The sequence below is a fragment of the Peromyscus eremicus genome, chromosome 5 (assembly GCF_949786415.1).
Source record: "Peromyscus eremicus chromosome 5, PerEre_H2_v1, whole genome shotgun sequence".
NCBI lineage: Eukaryota > Metazoa > Chordata > Mammalia > Rodentia > Cricetidae > Peromyscus > Peromyscus eremicus.
The window spans coordinates 37,785,080-37,805,431 of record NC_081420.1 but is presented as its reverse complement, the minus strand read 5'-3'; the positions used below and the strand labels follow the sequence as shown (position 1 = coordinate 37,805,431).

General features: G+C 42.6%; 1 protein-coding gene across 1 annotated transcript in view; it reads left to right on the top strand.

The window, feature by feature from the left end:
• The first annotated feature begins 1,226 nt into the window (after nt 1–1,226).
• Nucleotides 1,227–20,352, top strand: part of Gpld1 (glycosylphosphatidylinositol specific phospholipase D1) — a 48,626-nt gene continuing 29,500 nt past the window's right edge. The window contains exons 1-7 of the mRNA XM_059262359.1: nt 1,227–1,523; nt 5,692–5,747; nt 10,872–10,950; nt 14,363–14,460; nt 14,867–14,977; nt 16,283–16,331; nt 17,475–17,529. Coding sequence (XP_059118342.1) covers nt 1,427–1,523; nt 5,692–5,747; nt 10,872–10,950; nt 14,363–14,460; nt 14,867–14,977; nt 16,283–16,331; nt 17,475–17,529 — 545 coding nt within the window. The 5' untranslated portion in view covers nt 1,227–1,426. The remainder of the gene's footprint in view (nt 1,524–5,691; nt 5,748–10,871; nt 10,951–14,362; nt 14,461–14,866; nt 14,978–16,282; nt 16,332–17,474; nt 17,530–20,352) is intronic.

The window sequence follows — 20,352 nt, the reverse complement described above, 5'->3', positions numbered from 1 at the left end:
GACAACTGGTTCCCACCTCAGTTGATTGTCATGTCAGGAGGGATGTTGAGTCAGGAAGTCAGTTCTTTGGGGTTTTATTTTCTTTTGTATAGAGAGCTAAAATTCTAGATTTGTATGTGAATTTACTGACTTAAAAAAAGTTAAGTCTGGCTAGGTATCCTGGCTCATAACTTCAGTGGGAACACTGGGAGGTAGAAGCAGGAGAATCTGGAATTTAAAGTCATCCTTGGCTACCTAATAAGGTCAGAGCTATTCTGGCATCCATGAGATCCCATTGACAAAACCAAAAGCAAGCAAGGCGGTGTAAGTTTATAAACACCCTGATAGCCAAATTAAACATAACAAAACAAAACACTGACTTCTTGCTTGTGGCTTAAAAGTAGTAAGTAGTCAGGGCCAGTGTCCCTAGACGAGGAGAACTACAGAATTCATCTCTTGGGGGTTAAATGGGGCTGAGTTAAGATTACAAAACAAAGGCTGCCTGGCAGACAGCCGACTCAAATTATGCGGTCTTTTGTTCATTCATCTCTTCCCCTTGCTTAGCCTGAGAGTGAACGCTGTTTCCTCCAGTCCTTTGGGATCGCGCTGCGGCTTTCAGCACTTACAATGCATCGTTCGGGAGTTAAGATCACCATCATTTCTGTCCATGAGTGACCTGAATTGCTTCTCTTGTTCTGCCTGTTGCTGATCGGCTACTTCATGATGAGTGTGTCCTGAGCCCAGCATTGTCCAGACCCTTGTCTCTTTGCCCTAATCTGCTTCCTGCCTCCACCTCCCAGGTGCAGTCAGTATCTTTGGGCTGCAGGAATCCTTCCTTGCAACACATCTCAGGTAAGTCCTGTTGGAAGAGCCAGAGGAGAAGGCCAGGAGTGGCTGGGGTTGTGTAACACAGACAAGTGTCAGTATCTGTTGCCAAATATAAAAAGAGAAGCTGGTTCTAGGTGATCACCATAAAAGCTTTCCCAGCATGCACTTGGAGCTTGGGAGGATGAGGAAACTCTGTTAAGTGTGAGCAGAGGATGTCCAAGACGAGGAGGCAGTCTAATAGAGTGACCATCAGCTGGCACAGGCGAGTATCTTGTTGAAGGCAAGTTGAAGGCAAGTTTGGTTTGCTGTGAAATTGTGTGTTGAGGGAAAGTCTAGGTGGCTGAGATGATAAAGCCTCTATCAGCAGGCTTTGTAGATCCATCAGATTGCTTTCTCTCCCCTCCCAGGTGTCTGTTTGCTGTTCTGGAAAAGCTAAACAGTAGTTGATCCGTGGACTTGATTGGAAAACAGTACTATTTTGAAACGAGGCTTGGTTTCCTGTGTCAGTAACCTGTGTAGAGGGAACACACGGAGTCTGTATCTGGATTTTGGAGTCATAGTTTGGCTACAGCTTGGATTGTCTCCACATTAGCAGAGCAGCCAGGGGAGAAATAACAACATGTCTGCTGGCAGGCTGTGGTCTGGCCTGCTGCTCCTGCTGTCTTTTTTCTGCTCTAGAAGTTCAGCTTGTGGCCTCTCAACACATGTAGAAATAGGTAAGTACTGGGCCTTATTTATCTCTCTGTCTTTCCGTGGGTTTTAGAGACAAGATCTCCTGATGGAGCTCTGGCTGACTTGGAGATCACTGTGTAGAACAGGCTGGTCTCCAAGTTGAGGGGATCTTCCTACCTCTCCTGAATGCTGGGATTGTGGGTGTTTTGCATCATTCCTGGCCCTTTGTGTTAGTTCTTAAAGATTATTAGTTTTAAGTTTTTGTGTGTAGGTATGTGCATATGCATACAGGTGCCTTTGGAGGTCAGAGGCATCAGACCACTCTGGAGCTGGAATTACAGGCAATTATGAGCTACCCAACATGGGTGCTGGTGACCAAATTATGTCCCCATCAAGAGCAGTATGTGCTCTTAACAACTGAGCCATCTCTCCTCCCCTCTGTGTGTGTTATTAAAAGGACAAGAATCTGTCAGTAAGCTTGAGAAAGAGATTGAAGATCTATTCCATATATTGGCACAATTCTCCCTGCTGTGGGAAATGGCCTGACAGTGGAGAAGAGAGAGGCAAGATTGGACGTGTCCAGGGCTAGGAAGTGGCAGGTGGGCTTGGTGGAGGGATAGGTAGGTAAGAGAGCCAAGGCCCTTTATGCTAGGCCACTGGGTGTTCTGGCAGGGTAGCAAGGATCTGAAGAAAGTCACAGGACTAGGAGAGAAGGACTGTGGGTGCTACGGCAGGGGTGTGAGATTATTTTTGTTGCTTTTTACACTTCTAAGGACAGGCATTTCCAGGTAGATGGAAAGGGCCAAGTATGGCCATGGGAATGGGTCCCTGAGTCAAGTGGCTGTTAATGGTTCTTATGAGCATGATGCATCATTTGAGCTTTGAGGTCCACCCTCACTTCCATCACTGACCTAAATTATTTCTCAGGGGTTAAGTGCTACCTATGGGCATTAAGGTGCTTGGCTTCAGGGAGGTTAAGGCAACTGATGAAGCTGGGTGGTTGTTAATATTACAGGAGTCCAGCTTAGCATTAGGAGTTCTGCAGGAGAAGGCCACCCACTCCAGTGTGCCTGACCTTGGAGGCAGAGGCAGAGTGATCCAGAGTACACTTGTTATCTAGTGCTGGCTAGTCATTGTCAACTCAACAGTTCTGGGAAGAGGGGCTCTCAACTGACAATTGCCTCTGTCAGATTAGGCTGTAGATAAGTCTGTGCTGCATTTCCTTGATTCATGGTTCATGGGGGAGGTTCAGTTCACTGTGGGCAGGAGATGTTTGGGTGTATAATACAACAGGCTGAGCAAGCTATGAGCAAACAAGCCAGCAAGCACTGTTCCTCCATGGTCTCTGCTTCAGTTCCTGCCTCCAAGTTCCTGTTCTGAGTTTCTGCCCTGATTTCCCTCAATGAAGGACTGTGATTGGGGTGTGTAAGCCAGTAAAAGCTTTCCTCCCCAAGTTGCTTTGGGTCATGGTGTTTAATTCCGAAACAGAAATCAAAGTAGGACATAGATAGTGGATTTAGATAAGTGAAAACAGGCGGGTTTTTTAGATTTACCTTTTCTAGCTTTGTTAAGGTATAATTGACAAGAATAAATTGTATAAATTTAAGATATGTGATGTGATACGTTGATAATCTAATTAAAGCCCTCATCACTTTACATAGCTACCATCCTAAGCATGTGTGTGGGTCTCTCCTAACAAAGGGATTTGCTTCTTATGAAATGTATTTATGAAATTTTTTAACATGTGGAGAATATAAGACAATTCATTATACAATTAAAATAGGAGTGCATTCTACAGTGATTTTAAGATTAATTTTAGGTAGATTTGATGCCCTTAGTTTTATTTCAATGAGGATGACATTATTTAATACTTATGCCACCTCTATTAGTTACAAAGAGTGACAAGGTTACAGATATAATAGGAACATTTACCATTGCAAAGGAAATCTAGATTCTGAGCCATGGCAGGCAGGACCCTAAGATCACAGTTGCCAGTGAAAGGGACACAGAGGGCTGGATTTGCAGATGAGGAAATGGATCCTACCGTTTCTGGCTCGCTCGTGTCTTGACCGTGAGTCTGCCGTTCTTTCTATCCAACATTACTACCTAAAGAGAGTCAGGAAGCAGTGGGAAAGGGACCCTCTCAGCGATTAGACAGTCCTGCTGTAAACTAGGTATGTGGTTCTGAGCAACCCATGGTGCCTGTGTGTCCCACTAAGCTGGGAGAGGGCAAGCTAATGAATTCTGAAGGGTTTTCCAACTCTAAAGCAACAGAAGCTCAAAGGGAATACAGGTAAATGAGAATAACTTTTTAAAAATCTTTGGAGTCAAACAAACAAACAAACAAACAAACAAACAAAACCCTTCAGAGTTTCTGTGTTGGTTTCTAATGGATAGGTAAATTCTAATGGATATTTAAAAATACCTAATCAGGTTGTAGTAGCTTATACTTGTAGTCCCAGCAATGGGGAGGCAGAGGCAGGAGGATAATTGTGAGTTCTAGGCCAGCTTGGATGACAGAGTGAAACCCCTTTTCAAAAAAAATGATCTATGTCTACAGACATACATGAAATAAAACCTGCACCAATTCTAAGATTTTTTCATATAAAAGGCAACTGAAATCCCAACTTATATTTACCAACAACTTAGATGATATAGCTGGTTCATTTTTTTCAGTTGTTATGTGAGACCTGAGTGGAAGATTGATATTTATGTCAACTCGTTATTAGAGTTATCCTTGTTCAATGGTTTGTGTTGGGAAAACACTGGAATCCTGCGTCTGGATTATTTGCATGGTTTATGACTTGATTGTTAGGGTGTCAATAAATATAATAGAGGAGTGGGTTTTTTTTAATTGATATATGACTTTAAAAAAGATGGATGTGATTCAGGGCTGGAGCGATGGCTCAGCAGTTAATAAAACTGATTGCTCTTTTAGAGGATCTGGATTTGATTCCTAGCACACCCACCCGTATGACCTCTCACTACTGTCTATACTCTAGGGATACAACGCCCTCTTCTGGACTATGAAGGCACCATATGCATGTGGTGCATAGACATAGATGTAGGCAGAACTCCATACATATATATAAAAATAAATCTTTAAAAAAGTGAATGTGATTCGCAGTAGAAATAACGTGTTGCCACTGAATGTGTGTTCCCAGGAAGGTCAGCCCTTTCTCTGATGGTAAGGTCAGGTTGGATCTCTATGTGTCTGTGTGTAGAGGATGGAATAGGCAACTTTCCGAGGTAACCTCGTCCTTCTGAATTATTTCAATCATGAATTGCACTTGAGGATCATTTGTTAGCTATGCTTTGAACTTTTCTTGTATTTTGTGTTTAGGTTTATCTACTTAGTTCTGAGGCAAATACCATGATAGTTTCTGTTTCCCAAGTTCCTCCCAAATGACTGTTACTCTGTCCTCACTCAGTATTTATTTTCTGTGGTTCTCTCAGCCAACATGTAAGGTAGCATTTTGTTTTCATTTCACAGAGGCCGGAACTGAGGTCTACAGTGTTAGGTAACTTGTCCAAGGTCATAGTTAGTTAAGAAGAAATTTTAAATCGCCATTCAAGTTTGATTTGTATTCTGATACAGTTACGGTTAATATAATAATATAATATAAATATTTTTGGAACAGTTATGCCTTAGCCAGACGTGGTGAAAGATGCATTTAATCCTAGCACTTGGGAGGAGGCAGGTGGATCTCTGGGAGTTCAAAGCCAGTGTGGTCTACAGAGTTTCATCCTGTCAGGGCTAAACAGAGAGACCTTGTCTCAAACAAACAAACAAACAAACCAATAACAGTTTGGTTTTTGGTTTTAAAGAAAACCTCAAGTGAATACAACCTTACTTTTTTATTTCCAGTTTTCTCCATAGTTTGCAATTGAAAAATTCTCTTTTCCTCAAAAAATGATCTCTGCGGGGTTAGAGAGATGGTTCATCAAGTAAAAGTGCTTCTTGCTCTTGCAGAGGACCCAAGCTCACTTCTAAGCACCCATGCTGGAGGGCTCACAACTGTGTGTAACTCCAGCTCCAGGGGATACTATGCCCTCTTCTAGATTCCATGAGTTTTCATGTACATATAAACACACACACACACACACACACACACACACACACACACACACACAATTTAAAAGAAATCTTTTAAAATAAGATCTCTGGTAAGTACAGTTGAACTTAGCTCGTATGGTATTCATTTCTTTCAGGACATAGGGCTCTGGAGTTTCTTCAGCTTCAAGATGGACTCATTAACTACAAAGAGGTAGGGAGTTTCTGGATTTCTGTTGATTGTACATACATTTCCCTCTGTGGGTGTCAAACAAAGGTCTAAACATATCTTTAATCTTAAGAGTTGTCCTTATATCTTTATAAAACTAACATTGTGGTTAAAAGGTACACATCTCCTCCAGTGCCACTCAGATATTATATATGTATGTATACAAATATATATGTTGGGTTAGGGATTTAGCTCAGTGGTAGAGCACTTGCCTAGCAAGCACAAGGCCCTGGGTTCGGTCCTCAGCTCCAGAAAAACAAACAAACAAACAAAAAAACCCACAAATATATATGTTTATTTAAATTTTAAACATTTTAAAATTTAAATATTTAGGTAATATAATTCATAATTTGAAAACATGTTGTTTCTTTGCTTTTTGCAATATTTGGTATAGAATCCAGGGCCTCGTGCATGCTAGGCAATAGCTTTACTAGTAAACTACATCCCTGGCCCTTGAAATAATTTTTTTGTTTTTTTTGTTTTTTTGAGACAGGGTTTCTCTGTAGCTTTGGAGCCTGTCCTGGACTAGCTCTGTAGACCAGGCTAGCCTCGAACTCACAGAGATCCACCTGGCTCTGCCTCCCAAGTGCTGGGATTAAAGGAGTGCGCCACCACCGCCCGGTGAAATAATTTTTATATAATTTTTTTCTTATAAAGAGAGGTCTTACTTGAGAGAAATCACTCATTCATTTTCTACTTTTTATCACTGTGTGTTGTCCACATCTTTATCATCAGAAGGAAGAGCAGGAAGTCTTTCTTTCCTTCTCTCTCTCTCTCTCTCTCTCTCTCTCTCTCTCTCTCTCTCTCTCTCTGTTTCTGTCTCTTTCTGTGGTGTGTGTGTGTGTGTGTGTGTGTGTGTGTGTGTGTGTGTGTGTCTAGAGTGTATCACTGGAAACTGAACCCAGGGCCATACATGTTCTAGATAAGAGTTGTAGCCTCAGCCTGAACTCAGAAGCCAGAGGTCTTTATGAAGAAGTGTGCTATTTCTGTGTCTCCTCTCACCTGTAGGACTGTATGATGGGCCACCTGTGGCCATCCTGAAGTCCGTTTAACCCATTGTGTCCCTATGCACTGCTCCTAGTTGTATGGTAATCATAACAATGATAATAAACAATGTAATACTTAACATTTGTGACAAAGATGAGTCTTAAAGACTGACATTGATAGCAGTGGTCAGCAATCTCTTGCGACATCAGAACTGACTCAGATCATTGATCTGATGAGATGGCTCAGCAGGTAAAGGTGGTTGCTGCTGAGCCTGCCAACCTGAATCTGGTCCCTACACCCCAGACAGTGGAAGGGGAAAAAAACATACTTCTGAAAATTGCTCTCTCACCTCTACATATGGAGTATGGCACACATGCACAAATAACTAAATGTAAAAAAAGGCAGGTGGACAGACAGGCATTGTTAATTCTATCAATCGAGAATAAGACCACTACCACAGTTCAAAGCCAAATTGGAAACAAGCTTTAATTAAATATTGGCCAGGTCCATCTCTGTTTTCCCAGAAAAAAAAATGGCCCCAAATAAAGTTTTACAGTAGCTTAAGTATTTCCCATCAGGTCCTATCAGGGGCAAGCATGTATCCTGATGTACCTCCAGCTTATATCCAATCAGGGGCAAGTGTACATCCTGACTTATTTCCTGCTTGTGAACGTCCCACCTGCAGGTGATCAAGCACATCTGGTGCAGATGGGTCAAACAAACGTGTTTAGGGGAGTGAAAAACATGTGGCTTGTGATCTCCCATAAACAATAGCCTCCAGCACTTCAGGAACATGTGGCTTGTGATCTCCCATAAACTGTAGCCTCCAGCACTTCAGGAACATGTGGTTTGTAATCTCCCATAAACAGTAGCCTCCAGCATTTCAGGAACTATCTGTCCTTGGGCAAGGGGCTTGTAGATTAGAGGCATCTTTTTTGTTTCATGGATCTCTAAGGCATAGCAATTAAAACTTAAAATGTAACTTTGGCTCTCACAGCATGCAGCAAGTTCTGGAAAGGTCCCAAACACAAGCACTTTCTCCCCATTGTGTTGGGGCTGCCCCCTCCTAGTTTCACAATGAGTTCTTTAAATACGTTGTTGTTATTATTATTATTATTATTATTATTATTATTATTATATTTATCTATCTTGTGTGTGTTTTGCGGGGAGGTGCATGCCATCTCTCTGGTTCAGGATGAGGTATTGTTTACATTCTTTCAAGCTTTTTTGTACCCAGCTGTCCATAAAATGTAGCCTTGTTCTCTGGAATTCTACGGAGGTGTCATTGTGTGGCCTGAAGCTGGACAGCATCATCAATGAGTCTGATTTAACATTCCTATCATGGATGGGGAAGCCCAGCAAGTGTTGCTCAACTGTCCTTCCCTATCAGACAGGGTAACATTTCTTTAGGGCTAGACTCAGGCCAAAATGTCCCCACCTTTAAGTTTGAGTTTCTGGGACCTACCTGGGGCAGGGAAATTCTAGTTTTTACATTCCACTTTTGGAGGAAGGTCTGAGTCAGGAAGCATGAACAAAAATCACATTCATGTGTATGTACTTCATAGTACACACGTAAACACAAACAGCCTTAATTCCTTTTGTGTTTTACTCGAAATTTTGATAAATATTCAGATTTGATAGAGGTTTTGTTTTTATGGTTTACTTTTTATTCTTTTCCCCCTTGCTAGCAAAATTGGGCTGGGCAGGGTGGTAAACACCTACCATTCCAGCGCTTGGGAGGCTGAAGACAGTTCAAGGTCTCCTTTGACTATATAGTGAGCTCAAAGCAAGCCTAGGTTAGGAGTGACCCTGTCTCACAAAAGGTATTTCATTCTAGGTTTAACTGAGCCTTTTAATTATTAACTTATTAATAAGGTTCAATATATTTCAAGAGAGTAGAAATTTTTCTGTTGCCTCATCTGTTAATTGCCTATGTCTGATAATGGCTTATTATAATGATTACCTTCCCCTTGATATGTAAGAAAGGCTTAACACACATCAAGCTCCTAAACCAGAAGCTGATAAGATTATTTATGCTTTTTAAAAATTTATGTGTGTGTGTGTGTGTGTGTGTGTGTGTGTGTGTGTGTGTGTTTGTATGTGTGCCACATGTGAGCACGTGCCTGTGAAGGCCATAAGAGGGCATCAGATCTCTTGGAGCTGGAGTTACAGGCAATTGTGAGCTTCCTGATGGGGGTACTGGGAATTGAACTCTGGTCAACAAGAGCCTTTAACCACTGAACTGTCTCTAAATCTTGCTATTTATTTGTTTGGCTGGTGATATATCTCACTGGGTAAAGGTACTCTGTATCAAGGCTGATGACCGGGGTTTGAGCTCTAGATCCATGGGGATGGAGGGAACTTGCTCTTGAAAGTTGCCCTCTTGCTTCCACATGCTGTAGCACACATTCATCCACACAGGTGAATACACACACACATACACACACACACATACACACACACACACACACACACACCCATATCACACATGCATAATAATAATACATCAAATTTATTTTTTGAAAAAGAAAACAATTGTACCACCAAACTTGACTGTGGATTGTGTCCTTCACGGCCCCTTTGCAGAAGCCCCTTGATCTAGCGTAGACAGAGAGGGATTAAAAGCCAGGAGCGCCCGGGCGGTGGTGGTGCAGGCTTTTAAACCCAGCACTCGGGAGGCAGAGCCAGGCGGATCTCTGTGAGTTCGAGGCCAGCCTGGTCTACAGAGTGAGATCCAGGAAAGGCACAAAGCTACACAGAGAAACCCTGTCTTGAAAAACAAAAACAAAGCAAAACAAAACAAACAAACAAACAATTGTAAAAGCCAGGAGCTAAGGAACTGGCTGTCCTACCTGTGTGAGAGTCAGAGGAACAGCTCCAGCGGTGTCTAGAAATGTCTAGAAAGGCCTCCAGGAACAACATGCAAAACAGTGGTACTAGAAACTGCCTGTGTGCTGGTTGTCACAGCCACTCTCCTGCTGGCTAGCTGCAGATTCAACAGACTTCAACAGTCTTGCTGAGGAAAATGCAAATCCATCTTGAGCGCTAGTTACAGGCTCTTGTAACCTCAGCCTGTGTTCCCGGTGGACCTGGTGTCCTGTGCTCTGCCTGTGAGCAATGCTGGTGTGCCACCAGGAGCCTCTGCATCTCTGCTGCAGAAAACCTGCAGGCTTCCAAGCTAGTGAGAGAAGCAGGAGGGCTCCATGGCAGAGCTGGGGCCATGCCAAGCACGCTGGAGACTCAGTCTGTTTCTTAGCCTCTGGTCTGAGCTTGCAAGTTCAACAAAGACGTTCTAGAGAAAAACCCTGCTATCCGCTGTCACATCATTTTCAAAGGGAAAGAATATTTTTGTAACTTTCTAAAGCACAGGGAAAATAGAAATAGGAAGGAAGGGAGGGAGAGAGGGAGGAAGGAAAGGACGAAGGATGAACTAAAGCCCATGAGATATAACCCTGCACATAACCAAACACAGCAGTTTGTTGTTGCTACTTTATACATTTGTGTTAAATCACAGACGTGTGTGTGTGTGTGTGTGTGTGTGTGTGTGTGTGTGTGTGTGTGTCTGTATTTTTCTTATTTCACTGTAGATCATTAAAAGTCTTGTCCTAAACCAATTTTGGATCAGCTGAATAGTCTTAGGGAAGGCCAGGTATGGTGGCTGTTCCAAGCCTGTAACCCCAGCACTCCAGAGATGGAGGCAAGAGACTCAGGAGTTCGAGGTCATCTTTGGCTCCATAACAAGTTCAGGCCAGCTGGGCCACAGGAGACCTTGTGTCAGAAAACCAAAACATACAAAGAAATAAAAATTTAAAATCGTCTTAGGGGGATTCTACTCCATTAGAGAAACAGAAATAGAAAATGGAAGATAGTAACATTAAACACAGTTTTTGCTACTGTCTAAACAGGCCTGTCATGTAGGAAAGAGCCTGAAGTTTTATATGCTACCTACTGTACTCTGGTAAAGTATGCCTGGGCTTTTAACAGTTGCTCCTGCCCACGTTTCCCTTCACGCTGCCCTTGTCCAGGATGGTTCTAGACTCTCATAGCTACAAATGCACGGGGCTGACTTCTCCCAGCCTGCTGGTCCCTGCCCTCTAATGCCTGCATTCTCTTCTTCCTCAGCTACTCTTAGAACACCAGGACGCCTATCAGGCTGGGACGGTGTTTCCTGATGCCTTTTACCCTAGCATCTGCAAAAGAGGTACAAGAGGGTTTTCAGAGGAATGACGTCACACTTACTGGTGAACAGGATTGGCTTTGACTTTAAAAATAAAGATGGGTGGTGGTGGTGGTGGTGGTGGTGGTGGTGGTACACGCCTTTAATCCCAGCATTTGGGAGGCAGAGACAGGCGGATCTCTGTGAGTTTGAGGCCAGCCTTGGCTACAGAATGAGTTCCAGGAAAGGCATAAAGCTACACAGAGAAATCCTGTCTCAGAAGAAAAAAAAAGTATGTTTCTTGGGTTGGAGAGATGCTCAGTGATTAAAAATGTACACTGCTCTTTCGGAAAATGGGGTTTTGGTTCCCAGCACCCATGTTAGGTGGCTCATAACTACCGTAACTTGGACTTTTTCTCACACCTTTTTCTGGTCTCTACAGGCACTTGAACTCATATGTACATCATATACAGACAAACACATGTACATAATTAAAAATAAAATATAACTTTATATTTAAACACATATATGTAAAATGGTTGTTCATCGGTGACTTTTCAGCTTGAGCATAGAAATTCTGGAACTTTGCTTTGTGGTGATACCTGGTCTAGATGTCTCTGCTTGCTTTTGTGCTCTGTGGTAGCCCTTGCTGTGTTTGTCAGCATGCATGTGACTTTCAAAGGTTCCCTACAGTCTCAGTTCTGTGTCTGCCCTAAAGCAGCCTCCTTCCTGGGTTGTTCTTGGTATTGAGACCACTGCCCAGTGCTATGAAGATCTAAGCTAGCTGCGTATGTTGAGGGGAATCTAATGAGAGTACCTTTCCTAAAGGTGTGGACAGGTGTAAGGAGTCACCAGAGACAGTGCAGGGGAGTGATTGCTGCATTGTGGTGGGAGACTTTCATGGAGGGGGCCACTCGACAGGAATGGAGTCTGTAGCTAAGGGTCAGCGCCAGCCCATTTGGACCCTACAGCAGAAGAACTGAGAACGTAAATACCCAGACCTCCCATCTCCTCCTTTTCTCTCATCTCCTAATTTAGTCTGTCCATCAGCCAATCCCAACCCAACTAAACCCATCCCAAGCCAGGGCACAAAGAAGCCGCCTGAAACAGGTACTGTTGGAGTTACCCTGCAGGCGGAAGTGTGTTGAAGGAAATCTGCAAGGATGGTCTTCCATTTCACTGGGACATCAGGTCACCATGGAAACCATTTCTGGTGCCTCAGGATAATCTATTGTTTTAAGTCTCTTTTCTTAACAATCTCATGGTGACATTTAATGTTGGGAGCATAGCATGAAGATCACTGAACCCACAGATCTCCAGAGAAACCAGAAATGTTAAATATACAGGATTGTCTTTCCAATGGGAAGGATGAAAAACCTGTTCTACCATCTAGAAAGCTGAGAACTGGCAATGATTAACTGCCTGGTGATCTGTGTTATCTGTTGGGCCAGGCCATATCAAGCTCTTACAACAGAGACAGGAGTTGGCTAGCAATCTGAATGATCCTTCCGGAAATAGGCTCCCCCCAGCTCCCACAACCAGGACCAGAGGTGGCTAATAGCCCAAATGACCTCTATGCTATCTGTATGTCCGAGACCAGGCCGGACCTTATGCCCTTAGGCTAGTACAGCTAGGGTATCCTTAGAACCCATCTTCTTGGTGGAAATAACAATCACACCGAGTTGAGTTTCAGTGGAATTACACTTCCTTGTGCAAAGCAGATTGTATTACATCAGGAAACTTTTTTCAAATTGTACTGGGTTTAAATACATTAGGAATAAACTGCCTGTTATTAACTCCCCCAAGTCTGATCCAAGTTGACGAAGTCAGTCTGCACCAGGTTTTTATTCTTTTCTTTTTGTGGAGTTTGCTTCCCTGTATGATACCTACAGGAACCCCTCAATTTAACATCAGTGAAATGCTAAGGTGCTACTGTCTTCTGTGTTCAGGATTGCAGAGAGCTAAGTTTGGCATTTCTTGTATTTATAAATACTTCTTTCTGTTTTCCTCTGTCTTAGAGTTTTTATTGCTGTAAAGAGACACCATGGCCACAGCAACTCTTATAAGAAAACATTTAATTGGGGTGGCTTGCTTATAGTTTTAGAGGTTCAGTCCATTATCATTATGACTGGGAGCATGGCAACATGTAGGCAGATGTAGCTGAGAGTCCTATATCTTGCAGGCAACAGGAAATCAACTGAGACACTGGGCAGTATCCTTACATAGGAAACCTCAAAGCCTGCCCCCCACAGTGACATACTTCCTCCAACAAGGCCATACCCACTCCAACAAAGCCACACCTCCTAATAGTGCCACTCCCTGTGAGATTATGGGGGCCAGCTACATTCAAACTTCCATATTCTCTCAGTCTGTCATTCTTCATTACTATTGTTTTTGCCTGTGGGTCATAGCCCTTATCTCTAACCTACTATTTCTCACTTTGCATTTCCTAAGCAGCATTCAGGTAATCCCACTGTCCCTTGATATTCTGACAGTCCCTTGAAACATTACATATGAGAAAGAGAAAAGAATATTTTGATATTAAATTTAAGAAGAACTACTCAACGTGTACTAGCCTTCAAGACAGACAAAACACACAACAATGGTTCTGAGAAGTGTGGACAGGGTCATCAAAACTATCCATCCATCCATCCATCCATCCATCCATCCATCCATCCTCATCTATCTATCTATCTATCTGTCTATCATCTATCTATCTATAAATCACTTATCTTTCCTTTCCTCCCTCCTCTCCTTCCCTCATTCCCTTTTTTTCATGATAAAGTCTTGTGTAGCCTAGGTATGGCCTCAAATTCATCATGCAGCAGAGGATGACCTTGAACCCCTGATCCTCCTCCATCTGCCTCCACCTTCTGAATTTGGGGATTGCAAGTGTGTTGTCACCATGTTTGGCTTTCCATGTTTTCATAAGACAGTTTATACTCCCCTGTGTGATGTAAAGATTAGGACAAGTATGTGGCAGAGAAAAGTAACTTCCAGAGAATAAGTGGGGAGGGTGTGTGTGAACTGACTCAGTTAGTAAAGGTACTTGCTTCCAGGTCTGATGACCTGAGTTCAATTCTTGGAACCCACATAGTGGAAGGAGAAAGCTGACTCCTGGAAGTTGTTCTCTGATGTCTATATGAGTGCTGTGATGCAGTGTGCATGTACACACAAACAGACACACCATAAACAAACATAATAATAACAGTAATAAAAATAAATTAAAGAAGAGTAACAGGGGATAAGATGTTGGAATATAGGCACATCCTTGTGCAAGTATCCTCTGAGTGACTCTTCCGGTCTGTCTGCTCATGAGATGTCCTTGGAGGAAGAACAGAGGAAACAAGGTATTGGAGGGGAAATAAAAGGATCCAGCAATACAGTGGGTGGTCATGGGAAATTTGAGGAGACTCGACTTTTTAGGTACCACAGCTCTACTTTTTTGTTTTATCAGGAAAATACCATGATGTATCTGAGAGGACTCACTGGACTCCCTTTCTTAATGCTAGCATTCATTACATTCGGGAGAACTACCCTCTGCCCTGGGAGAAGGTAGGTGTGCCCTCTAACCCCGCATCAGTTCACTGTTGCGCTGACAAGTACCGTTGGATCACTCCATTTGGAATCTCTGATCCCCAGACTGGGATAGCTAATTATCACTTGACCTGCAGTGCCCTGCACACCGACGGGCACACGGCAGATGCCTGGTCAATACAGAAATAAAGTTACCAAAGAAAAGTTTGGAGATTATCAGTCCAATGCCAATGAATCTGAAAACCTTCCAAGACAGAGCATTTCAGAAAATCCTATGAACTTCCCTGTAGCTAGAAGCTATATAATTTATCTGCTTCTAATTCTTTGTTAAGTCTCAATCATGGAAATTAGTTCATGTTTGTTAAAGCCTTTTAGGGAATCAATGTAACCCAACACATAAGACTTGGATTTTCTTTTCTGCCAGGACACAGAGAAGTTGGTGGCTTTCTTGTTTGGAATCACCTCACACATGGTTGCTGATGTCAGCTGGCACAGCCTGGGTATTGAACAAGGATTCCTCAGGACGATGGGAGCCGTGAGTGCATATCGCCATGAGAGTGCCACTGCCACACCCAGATCAAAGCTGGACTTGGGCTGGGGTGTGGGGGAGCTCAGAGGTAGAATGCCTGCTTAAAGCACAAAGCCCTGGGTTTGATCCCCAGTTCCACAGACAAGACTGGATTATCTTAAAGAAAAGGAAAACGAGGTTATTCACACACCCTGTGCAAATTAGCCTTCTTATCCAAAGTGGCTTCTGGTCAGAGTTCTGTCTTTTTTAAATGGATTCCTTTCCTTGTTACCACCTCTGAAGATGCATCCACAAAAACCGAGTGAACTAACATGCTGGAAACAGGGCAGGCTTGTCTGCAGTGACTTTGAGGCTGTGTCCGAGTAAGGAAAGGAGTATCTGCCACTTGGCTCTGCTCAGCATTGATAGTTCCCAAACAGAGAATTGCAGTCTCTCCTGATAACAGCGGAAAGGGCCTGCTATTAGTTGTTTTATTTGACTTTTGGCATTTTTATTTATTTGTTTGTTTGTTTGTTTGTTTTATTATTATTATTTTTTGTTTTTGTTTTTTCGAGACAGGGTTTCTCTGTGTAGCTTTGGAGCCTGTCCTGGGACTCACTCTATAGACCAGGCCTGCCTCAAACTCACAGAGATCTGCCTGGCTCTGCTTCCCGAGTGCTGGGATTAAAGGCGTGCGCCACCGCCGCCGCCCGGAGACTTTTGGCATTTTTAAATGAAGATTTTAATCTTTCTTTTTACTTGATGTGTATGGGTGTTTTGCCTGCATGTTGTGTGTCTGCACCACGTGTATTCAGTGCTTGCGGAGGCCAGAAGAGGTGCTTGGGTCTGGCTGGGTCTGAGTTACAGTTGTGAGCCGTCACGTGGTTGTGGGGGATCAAACTCAGGTCCTCTGGAAGGGCAGCCACTGAAGCATCACTCCAGCCTGCTTGTTGCACGTTAATTGAATTTTTCGTTAACATATAAGATAATGGGCTGGCTTCATCGTGATGTTTTCATATGTGTGTCAGGAGACCTTGCTCATATTTGTCCCACAGTCACCCCTAATTCCATCCTATTGGACCTGTAATCTTGGACTCCATTGGAGACATTGTCCACCCCAGGGAGGCACAACTGTCTGCAGCAATCTTGTTACCCAACTCAATGGCCACCACAGACAAAAAGGAGAACGTCAGTGTGAAGACCAAATCTACCACAACACACTCCTCCAGTCCCCTGGGTCAGGCTGTCACCTCCCCTCAGCTTGTCTGACTTGGGGTGGCATTCCAGGTCACAATCTGGGACATTTACCATGTGCTTCTCTTTGCTCCTCAGATTGACTTTCAGGACTCCTATTCTGAGGCTCATTCAGCTGGTGATTTTGGTACTGTTTATTCACTTTTTTCATATGCCAACTACTTTTCTATTTATTAGTGTGATGCATGTATGTGTGTATGTGTGAGTGTGTGTGTGCTCTCATGTGCATGATATGTGTGTGTGTGTGTGTGTGTGTGCTGAGCCACAGTGTGCATGTGTGAAGGTTCCCTCCAACTTTCTGTGGATTCTGGGAATTGAACTCAGGTCACCAGGCTTATATAGCAAGTGTCTTTACCCATTGAGCCATCCTGACAACCTTATACATTGTTAAGTACTTTTCTGATTGTAATGCTAAAGTTCATTTAGAATATAACACAGTTCATTCAGCACAGAGATGCATTTCTAAATGGGCATGTTAATATATTTTTTGTTTAAAAAAATATATTTTGCCGGGCAGTGGTGGCGCACGCCTTTAATCCCAGCACTTGGGAGGCAGAGCCAGGTGGATCTCTGTGAGTTCGAGGCCAGCCTGGACTACCAAGTGAGTTCCAGGAAAGGTGCAAAGCTACACAGAGAAACCCTGTCTCGAAAAACAAACAAAACAAAACAAATATATATATATATATATATATATATATATATATATATATATATATATTGTTGTTGATGTATAATTTTATTAAAACATTTTCACTTATATGTTGGATTAAAATCCATTTGATAGATTAGTCTTAGTCACCTGTATTTTAGCTTTCAATTGGTGAACTCTTTTTTCCTATAGTAATTCTCTTTAAATATACAAGTTAGTATTTATTTAAAAGGACCTATGTAGTCTATCTTTTTTCAAAGTAAAAAAAATCCAAAGCTGAGTGTGGTGGCACACATCTATAATCCCGGCACTTGGGAGTCTGAGACAGGAGGATTACTGCAAGTTGAAGGCCAGCATTAAGCACACAGTGAGTACCAGACCAGCCAGAGCTACACAGTGAACCCCTGTTAAACAAACAAAGAGAAAATAGAATTGTTTTATTATACAAATGATTCTTAATTCATACATTTAACTAGCTAAGGTATTTGAAAGATAGCTTTTTCTTCAAGACAGATCTAAAACAGAGAATGAATAACTATGGGAAAGGTCTGGTTTGTGGGAATGTGTAAGAAGTGTCTTGTCATTAGCCCACAGATTGTAAATATGTTTCTCTTGCTGTAGGAGGAGATGTGCTGAGCCAATTTGAATTTAATTTTAACTACCTCTCCCGGCGCTGGTAAGACCAATGTTTCTTTTAAATATGTGATGCCACAGTGACATTTATGACTTGGGCTCTTATTGAGTTTGCTTTTTTTTTTTTTTAAGTTTATAGCTTATTTTCCCCTTAGTTTGTCTTTTTTATTTCTTGTTGTAATTTCACCCTTGTTACTACGTATTGGGTGTTGAACCCAGGGCCTTCTGAATGCTAGGCCACCACTTTATTGCTAACTAAGTCCTTAGCCGCCGCTGCTGCTGCTTCTTCTTCTTCTTCTTCTTCTTCTTCTTCTTCTTCTTCTTCTTCTTCTTCTTCTCCTCCTCCTCCTCCTCCTCCTCCTCCTCCTCCTCCTCCTCCTCCTCCTCCTTCTCCTTCTCCTCCTTCTCCTCCTCCTCCTTCTTCTTCTCTGTTTAAAATTTGAGACAGGGTCTAACTGAGTCTCTCAGGTTAGCCTTGATCTCATTCATAGCCTCGTGACCTCCTTCCTCAGCCTCTTAAGCAGTGTGAGTTATTGGTCTGTGTGACTAGTTCTGGGTTTTGTTAGTGTTTTTGAATAGTGTTTGAATAGATCATTTCTAATTTCTTATCATTTTGTTAAATTATTTCTTAAATTATCTTTGTGCAGTTTGTAGTACATATTTTCACATAGGGTGTATTTTGACGAACAGAACTTGTTAATCCACAGTAGTTGATATATCTGTTCTCCTTAGTTATGTGTACTTCTGATGTCTTTTAAAAGAAATATTGTACCTTAAAGGCATGAGATTATTCTCCATTGTAGTCTTCTAAAACATTTATGGTTTTAAAAATATTTATTTTTATTTGTGTGTATGTGCCTGCTTGCCTATATGTGTAACACATACATGCAGGTGTTTTGGAGACCATAAGAGGACTGGATCCCCTGGAACTGGAGTTACAGGCAGTTGTGAGTTGTCTGATGTGGGTGCTAGGAACCAAACCTGGGTCTCCTTGAAGACTTTCTACATTTAATTTATCTGCGGATTTTTGTGTAAGATGAAGTATAAATTTAATATTATTTTTTTTCTGTAGAGGTAGCTGGGTGTTCTAGAACCATGTTTCCATGGTCCACTCTTTCCTCACTGGTCTACAGCACCACCCATGTGCTTCCTTTCTCTTCTCTTGGTCTGAGAGACTGTCCCTTTGGAACGCTGGTTCTTCCCCTACCATGACTCTGCTGTATGTCTGCTTCTGTAAGGGCAGAGCTTCCTGTTTGTCTTCTGTCTTAGTGACCATTGAATGATCAAGGTAACTTATAAAAGAAAGTATTTAATGAGTGGCTTGCTTACAGTTTCAGAGTCCATGACCATCATGGCAAGGAGTGTCACTGCAGGTAGGCATGGTGCTGGAGCAGTAGCTGAGAGCTTGCATCTTATCCACAAGCAGGAGGCAGAGAGAGAGACAGAGAGAGAGAGAGAGACAGAGAGAGAGAGAGAGAGAGAGAGAGAGAGAGACAGAGAGACAGAGAGACAGAGACAGACAGACAGAGAGGCAGAGACAGAGGCAGAAAGACAGACAGACAGAGAGGCAGACAGACACTGGGCCTGGGGTGGGCTTTTGCCCAATAACTAGGAGCCAAATATTCAAATATATGAGCCTATGGGGGCCTTTCTCATTCAAACCATCTTTCTTCTTCTTCAAAGATACCTTTGTCTTTGCTCTTTCAGATGAAATTTAGGATCAGGTTGATGTGTTTCAGGAAAAACTTGCTGGGATTCTGATGAAAGTTTATTGATTCTATAGGACAGCTCTGTCCTCAGCAGAGAAGCATGTCCAAGCAGTAGATGAAGGTTAACACAGAGTCACACAGCTGTCAAAGTGTAGAGAGGAAGTGCCTGGGAGGGACATCTGGATCTTTCTGACTCCAAGACTCAGGGACCTTCTCAGAAGAGGGAGTGGAAACATAGTAAGAGCCAGAGATTGCAGAGAACTGCTCAGGACGAATGCCCTCACGGATTCAGCATCTGTGGGAGGACTGCTCAGGACAAATGTCCTCACAGGCTCAGCATCTGTGGGAGGACCGCTCAGGACGAATGCCCTCACAGGCTCATCATCTGTGGTTGCCTGCACAAGATCAAGCCAGTCAGCATTCCAGCATGGAGGAGGGAGGGGCTCTTGAGCACCCACTCATAGCTAAGGAATCATTGACACTTGAAGGCTGCGAGAGGAGTTTCCTTTAGGGGTGTGGTCCCTAACAGGTTGAGCATGTCCAGGGGATGGCTCCATAACCACGTTCTGTGCTTCCCACTCTAGCTTCTGAGGTTCGGTAGATGCCAATAAAGTAAAGCTGGCTTTCCTTGCTTGCCTTCCAAAGGTTCTACTTTCTATTTGGGTTTGGACTTTGGAATTTTATTTTATTTTTACTTTCTTGTTAGCTTAGTGATTCATTAAAACAAATATTTTTCTCATTTTCTTTTGCCTGTTTAGCTACTTTTATTGAGAAGGTCATAGGGGCTCTTAAAAGCTTTTTAAAAATGGACTTCTTAATCCCTTCTTTCTTGTAAATACACATAAATCAGTTTTTAAAATCTCCTTTCTCTTTCATTTTTGTTTGTTTCATCTTATTATAAAAATTGGATTTTATTGGTTGTTATATTCTTGTTTATTCTGAGGATTTTGAAATTGAAATAAAAATGACTCTATAAATCTGATTTTAAGATACTGCTGTTCTTCCAACTAAAATAATTAATGTCTGTGAACCAAAAGCTGGGCCTGGAGTTCTGGTGCTTTCTCCTGTACATCTAAAATTAGCTCATTGGAGAGAGGGGCCATATCTGGTGCTCATGCCTGTAAGTCCAACACTCAGGGGGCCGAGGCAGGAGGACC